At 42.4% G+C, this 7,886-nt stretch overlaps 1 protein-coding gene across 4 annotated transcripts in view; it reads left to right on the top strand.

Annotated features, from left to right (window-relative positions):
* Positions 1 to 1,850, top strand: part of KAT7 (lysine acetyltransferase 7) — a 32,468-nt gene extending 30,618 nt beyond the window's left edge. For all 4 annotated transcript variants that reach the window (XM_074224241.1, XM_074224242.1, XM_074224240.1 and 1 more), the window contains one exon: positions 31 to 1,850. In XM_074224241.1, the coding sequence (XP_074080342.1) occupies positions 31 to 132 (102 nt within the window). In that variant the 3' untranslated portion in view covers positions 133 to 1,850. The remainder of the gene's footprint in view (positions 1 to 30) is intronic.
* Positions 1,851 to 7,886: the final 6,036 nt, after the last annotated feature.

Here is a 7,886-nt window from a genome sequence, read left to right on the forward strand (position 1 = left end):
ACCCTGTGTCTTTCTGTTCTTTACTCTCAGGACTTGATCGATGAGTGGATAGCCAAAGAGGCAAAGAGATCCAACACCAATAAGACCATGGATCCCAGCTGTTTGAAATGGACCCCTCCGAAAGGAACTTAAACTGGCTGTGTATTCCCGAGCCAGCGAGCCCCCGCAGTAGAAAGCCCCCTTGGGATTTGTCTGTCCATTTCTGTTGCTGTTGTGATTGACATGTACAGTATCCTTTGGGAAGGCCATTCCCCCTTGGGACTGTCCTGGCTCTGACCCTTTGTGAAAACTGCAGACGCTGGTTCTGAGGAACTATTGTTTCGGCCTCAGTGAGGTTGCCTGGAATGCATCTGTATTGGACTCGATTGAAGCTCCCACTCAAGCACTGACCCTAGGAGTTCAGATGTGGTACTGTACCTGTCCAGTCACTGGTTCTCCCCTCATGTTTCAAGCCCTACAAAATTGTGTTGTGTCATTTAAGCTGTCTATCATAGTGCTTCGTCAGTTTGCTGAGCAGGATCATTCCTGTTCCCTTTTGAATGGTTTATGTCCACCTTCATCTTGACAGTTCCCCAGGACTCTGTTTCACAGGGTCAGGAAGAAGGTGAAGATGCAGCAAAAGGAAGGGGGAAGATGGCAGTTAAGCCATGTTGCATATTCACCTTGTTTTTGACCTTCTTAACTCTTTTGTTTTGATTGAAGGACTCCTAACACACTTCTGTCTCCCACCCCTTTGAAGAAATCCCCATCAGGCTGACCAGGGCCAGGGATTAGTTTAAGCACTAGTGCAGGATGGAGGGTTGGGGTGGGGGAGAGGATGAGTTACACAGCGCATGGCGCTTTTGTACTCTATTTTGGGACCACTTCCAGGGAAGGTGACTGGTTGGGATGAAGGGGAGGGGCACACTGGCCTCCCTGCTGTATTGCCAGGGAGGATTCCTGGAACAATGGCTTTTCCAGATCTTACCCTCCGCCCCTGGGCAGTCACCAAGACCATTTCCAGTGCTCATTTTTCACGTTGTGTCTTAGCTTATTCTTTATATTCTGTACTTCTTTCTCCTCCAGGACCATTCTGGCCCAGCAAGTCCTTTGCTCTTCTTTGTAGGGTTCATAGCAAATGCTGGTGGGAGCACAGGCAAAACACCCTTCCTTTCACACTGGTTGTCCCAACAACCACAGAGGAGGAGAAAAATGACAACAATTATTTGTCTGCTGCCACTATTGTGGCCATGTGAGTCAAAGTAATTGCAACCTCCTCCATTGTACAGCAAGTTTGCTCCTCTGGTGCTGGCAGCACCTCATGCCCTTTGAGAACAGAAGCGCTTTTACCCCTTCTAAGATGCTCCCTTTCCCCTGCTCTTTCTGGTCTACAATTCACTTCTGTTTTTGATGTTGTTAGAGTGATTTGGGGAGAGAATGAGATATTCTGGCTCACTTCTCACTAGTCTCCATATGTGCTATCTCAGAGCAGCCTTTGATGTTTGACATGTCACCCTTGCCAACTTGGTCTCCTGCAATACTGTTGTCTTGATGTGGAGCCCTCACCACAACCCCTAACCTGTGGTCAGTCGTGCCTTGCTCCTGTCACTTCTATACACTATTTATAATCACCGTGGGTTTGTGGGGGGCTGGTTTCAAGCATGCTCAGTGGCAGCTCCCCTCCCTTTCCTCCCAGCTCCTCCAAGCTTCCGTGTCACTGTAGAATGTCGATTACAGAAGCAGATTGGCTGGGGATTGTCTCCTGAGGGGTGTAGGCCTTTCTTATACAGAAGCTAAACCCTTTTCCAGATGTGGTAGAATGTGCAGTTCTGTATCTATTTCTCAATAAAGCATGTTCTCTGCTCAAAAAATCTTCTTTCTTTGCCAAGGTGCTCATGTGGGCTGATATGGAGTAACTCTGTTGTGTGTGTGTGTGTGTGTGTGTGTGTGTGTGTGTGTGTGTGTGTGTGTTGCTACTTGGTGTCCTGTTGGTACAGCATTCACTTGAGGTTGTTTTTCCATGGTAGAGAGAGGTTGTGCTGAGCCATGTGTATCCTCTCACCTAGCTTTCCACATCTAGAAGATGGCTGATGAGAATTGGAAAATCAACTCTATGACCATAAAACTAGGTTTTTGTTTTCTTGTTTTTCCCTGTGTGACTGGCTTCTAAAGGAAATGAACAATGACCTGAGCACCATGCCCAAATGATCTTGAGATAAAACTTCTTGTGATTTTTAGTTCTTTGATTTCTGTCCTCTTCATTGAGATCCACTACTTTAATTTAGTAAGAAGTAGAGTATCCATCCCACCATTTTGCTCATAGGAACATAAGACTTAGAGCTGAATAGGACTTCAGGTCATCTAGTCCAATCCCTTCATTTTGTCAGTGAGGAAGTCCAAAGAAAACCAGTAGTGAATGGCAGAATTAACACTGGAACCTAGAACCTCTGACTCAGGGCCTCTGGTGCTCTTTCCACTAGAGTGCCTCATATCTCTTTGTCTAATTTATCTAATGTTATTGTGAGGGTTAAATGAGACAATAATTGTAAAGTACTATACAAAGCATCTGGCACATAGTAAACAATATGTGTTTAGTTCTTATTCTTATCATAGCCTCCCTGTCCTGGAAAAGAAAAAACAAAAATGTTACTAGCACTCCCACTTTTCCAATAATATGGACATTTTTGCTACTACTTTAAACGTGTAGCTGATGTGAACCAGGAAGATTCTGTTGTTCCTGGGATGTGGGGAAATGTTTAAAAATAGAATCTTCCTACCATTGGTCTGTGTACTGTGCATTTGGGCCTCCTGTATCTGTATCTAACCAAGATTTTTCTGTTTTTAGAGTGGTGCTTTCACCTTTTGCCATCTTCAAAGCTGGACAACTTCTTCACTTTGGCATGAGAAAAAAAGTATCAGAAATTTGAATTTCACAGAATTGTACAGCTGGAAAGGATTTAAAAAACTATCTTGTTGGGGCAGCTAGGTGGTACAGTGGATAGAGCACAGCCCTGGAGTCAGGAGTACCTGAGCTCAAATCTGGCCTTAGACACTTAATAATTACCTGTGTGACCTTGGGCAAGCCACTTAACCCCATTGCCTTGCAAAAAAACCAAAAAAACTATCTTGTCCAACTCCATTTGATAGATGAGAAAACAGGTCCAGAGAAGGGAAATGTCTTAAGATATATAGCTTAGTAAATGGCAAAAATGGGGCTCAAATTTTCTGAGTCTTTGTAATTACAAGTTCAGAGTTTTTTCCAGGACACTAGAGTTCAGTGAGATTTTTAAACAAAAATTTTTGTGACAGGAGGAGGGCAAGTTGTTTGATTTCCATGTCCTTTTGTCCTCTCCTCTATAATACTGCACAAAGTCCTGTTCTTCAAAATAGATCACTGGCTTTTATTGTTTAGATTTAATGGATCAAGGGAAAGTGAAATATTCAGCAAATAGGGGAACATACAGCTCCTGATGATTATCTCTCTCTGCCTCTCTTCCTCTCCCTTCATTTCGTTCCTTCTTTCCCTTTCTTTTTCCTCCCTCCCTCCCCCTCCCTCCCTTCCTTTCCCTTCCTTCCTTCCTTCCTTCCTTCCTTCCTTCCTTCCTTCCTTCCTTCCTTCCTTCCTTCCTTCCTTCCTTCCCTTTCTATTCATAATTGAAGGAAATGTTCAGTTTCAGAGGTGAGACTAAAGTTGTCATTTTTTTTCCTACCTAAATTAATAGACTCTGAAATCTATCCATACACTCCCAAGGTAAAGAACCCTTGGATTAGAGCTACTTTGTCAGCTTGGGAGGCAAAACACCTCTACTTCCAACTTTGTAATTTTGGGTAAGTCCCAGTTTCCATGAACATTATTTTTCCCAGTTTTCAAGACCTTAGGTTGGTCATTGAAGTTAACATGGGGGTGAAAAATAAGAGTGTGCTTAAAGAAGAGGATGAGATTAATTGCCCTTTACTAGATGATGGTTCTGGAAGAGAGGACTGGTTGTGCTGAGCCCCTGTTCTTGCTTCTGGTCCAATTCCTTCATTTTATAGCTGAAGTATTACACAAAGGACTTTCCTAAGTATATGTCACTACATGTCAGAAATGGAACTTGAACCCTTAGTCTCTGATGTAGTTGGAGCCAGAAGAGCTTTCTGATACACTTCTTCCCCATTTAAGAAGGATTAGATATGTGACCATGGGAGCATAGATCTAAAACTGGAAGATTGGGTGATTTGATGTAACCTAGTAATTTTTTAAGAGGAAGGGAACCTGAGAGACATAGAAGTGACCTGCTCAGGGTCACACATGGCAGATTTGAACTCTGCTCTGGAGAGCCCAACTTCATTCAAGTTCAGTGTTCTTGTATTATACTAGGATACCTGAAAATAGTACTAAATCAAAGATTTTCTTGGTTTTTTACTCTGTCATGGGTTTAGATGGGATCACCTCGAAATACTTCCTGTATTGTTGGCTTTAGTGCTCCACTCAGTCTTAAATGAGCACAGGTAACTCCCTCAAAATTTGTTTAGGATTAAGTATTCAAAGTTGTCTGTCTCAGGAGGACGGCAAAATGTGATGCAGTGAGAAGAGAGCTGATTTTAGAATTAGATCTGGATTTGAATCTTAGTGCTGTCAGAGATAACGTATTGACCTCAGTTTTTCCCTCTGTAAAAAGAGAAATTTGAGCAAGATGATTTTCTATAAAGGTCCCTTTCATTTCTAATTACTGTATGTGATGGCATTCATATTTTAAAGTGTGACTTTGATTTTCTGGATACTGGAAATAGGATTGTAGATTCAGAGCTAGATGGGACTTGTATCTAGTATAACTCCCTCATTTCATAGCCAGGGAAATACAGGGCCAAGAGAGATTAAATTGTTTGTTCAAGGTCACACAGGTAAGAGGCCGATCTGAAATTTGAACCTTTTGGTTCTAAATTTAGGGCTTGTTCCACTAGTTTTTAACTATCCTCTAACAACTGTTTCTAGAGGGATTATCAAGTTAGAACATAAACTGGCAGCATTACTGAGTTTTGGAGGGAGGTTTTAATTGAAAGAGTGCTAAGCTAGAAGGCAGGAATCACCTGGATTTCAGTCCTGGTTTAGGTACTATTTGGTCTTTGGCTGGTCATTGAAACTAAAATGGAGGGAAATAGAATTTGAAAAAGTGTTTGCCACTTGATAAGCACTAGGGTTTCTTAGCCTAGAAATTCCAAATTGGAAACTATAGAGTTTTGTTCTACTTTTTGCAAGGCAGTGGGATTAAGTGACTTGCCTAAAGTCACACAGCTAGGTAATTGTCTGAGGTCGGATTTGAACTTGGGATCTCCTGACCCAGGGTCAGTGCTCTATCTACTGTATCACCTAGCTGCCCACTATGGAGTTTTAATACTGAAAAAAAACCCCAAACAAACCCCAGCAGACCTCTGAGATCTCCAGTCTCTCCCCCAACTGTGGCAGGTTGCCTAAGCCAGACTTGGAAGGAGAAAGAAGTCTCCGTGACCTGTAGGCTCCTTGCTGATGGGGGCAAACTGACTGGCCACATTCTCTGTGGTATCTTTTACCAGGTACTAATGAAGGTACACAGATATCCTGAGAAAAGGAAGAAATGAGCATACTATGGCAAAAAATAGTTTGTAAAGACTCCCTGCTTCTTTCCACTTTGTGCAATACATACACCAAAGCTGAATGCTGTGGTGTCACCCTTTGTTTGGGGGCAGGGGTTGTTTATTTGTGCCCAAGAATGGTGAAAATAGCCCAAGCTCTTGCACAACTTGAACTCCACTGCTTCTCCCAAATGTTCTAAGATCAAATATAAATGACTTCAGCCTGACATGTAACTTGCCTCCCAAGCAGCCAGCAGTGGGTCTTGCCAAGTGTGCGGTCATTTTTAGTTTTGTGTTTGTGGCTAAAAGAATCTTGCTTCACTTTTTTTCATATACCAAAGCTCTCCTAAATCCCTGACTCTTAATGTATGAAAATGCACGTGAGACTTCAAGACTGGCTTTCATTTAGCTAGTTACCTGTGTTGGGAAGCAACAATGTATGTCCAGAGGCAGCTTAATTCTGGGCTTTGTACTTCGCCAGTAAGAAGACAAACCCCACATCCCAGCCCACCACCCCACTCCACAAAGCTTCCTTTGTCTGATTGTTCCACTTCTGTCTCTTAACTTGTACTTGACACTTAGCTGTGTCTCAACCCAGAACAGTCCTTCCAACCTGCTCCAGAAAACAATTCTTGATTCCAATTCTCAACCCTCTGGTAGTGAATCTTCCAGATGAAAAGTGACAAGTTTCTGGCCCTGAGTTTTTGTTTTGTTTTGTTTTGTTTTCTGGTTTAGAACTTCTCCATCTATTCCTTGCTCCTTTGCTTTGGAAATCTTTGAAGCAAAATGGCAGAACAGCCATTCTCTCAAGTTATTATGCTGGCATTCAAACATAAGATCTGATTTGATCCCATATAATATATGTATATATCCCATGTAATTTATATATATATATGCATATATATATATAATTTCTTCTATCCAATCTTATTTTGTGATGCTATCGTTCAGTCATTTCAGTTGTGTCTGACTTTTTTTTTAGATTTTTTTTTTTGCAAGGCAGTGGGGTTAAGTAGCTTGCCCAAGGTCACACAGCTAGGTAATTATTAAATATCTGAGGCCAGATTTGAACTCAAGTACACCTGATGCCAGGGCCGGTGCTGTATCCACTGTGCCACCTAGCCACCCCATATCCAACTTCATGACTTCATTTGAAGTTTTCTTGGCAAAAGATACTGGAGTGCTTTGCTATTTTTTTTCTCCAGCTCATTTTACAGATGAGAAACTGAGACAAACAGGGTGAAATAGGCTTGCCCACACAGCTAGGAAGTGTCAGATGCTGGATTTGAACTCAAGAAGTTGAGTTTTCCTGACTTCCTGGCCTGGTATTCTATCCATTGTGCCACCTCGCTGCCCATCTTATTTCTTATTATTTCACAAAATGTACTTCTGTAATACAAATCAAGTCTACTCACTATCCCCTCCACCTGCCAGTGCTCACTTTTTGCCCTACCAGAATATCCCATCTTCTCTACTTATTCAAGCCCCAGTGATCCTTTAAGACCCAGTTCAAATCTCTTTTTCTATACATCTCCCTTCAATAACTCTGCTTATGGGTTCCCCACAACACCACCTGTTTAATAAATGAAATATCATAAACATAGAGAATAATGCTCTTTGCTTGTCTTGTATTCCATTTTGCACTTTATCCTGCCACATTTAGTTCTCTATCTTCTTTAACCTTTTCCTCCAAATTAGGTTATAAGCCCATCAGAGTCAGAGTCCATTTTCTGTAACTTTTACATTCACACTCCTCCACACCCCAATGCCTGCTAAGCACATGGTTGGATATGCAGGAAGCAATCAAGAAAAATTGATTGATCTGGTTTTTAGCCTCTTTCAAATGCTAAAATAGCCCTCAGGATCCTCTTCAGGTCACACCTTGAGTGTGTTGCTAACAGGTAAGATGATCATGCACTAGCCCAGTTTGAGCAGGACCCCTTGGGTCTGACCACACACTGGAGAGGACTAGCTAGGGGTCCAAGAAGTAAACTGGCCCCTTCGGGAGTTCTGCCTGTGATCTGGTGTCCTCAGCAATGCCTGAACCGTGAGGTAGGCCAACTCCCTCTCTAGATTCTGAGGACCAGGGAGCCTGGAAGGAGAAGCCTTGGGGAGGGACCCATCCTCAGGATTCCTCTTTCACCCTTTGTGTTAACTTTCCAATTATTTCAATATTGGAGGAGAGAGAGGGCCAAGCTATGAATGCAACTATATTCCATCACAGGCTACATGGAAATAAAATCAGAATCTGGATGTCTTGAGTCCATAGACTCAAGGCACAGTTCAAGGGCATCTCATAACAGGTCACCATGGAG

Source organism: Macrotis lagotis, chromosome 2 (genome assembly GCF_037893015.1).
Source record: "Macrotis lagotis isolate mMagLag1 chromosome 2, bilby.v1.9.chrom.fasta, whole genome shotgun sequence".
Classification (NCBI taxonomy): Eukaryota; Metazoa; Chordata; class Mammalia; order Peramelemorphia; family Peramelidae; genus Macrotis; species Macrotis lagotis.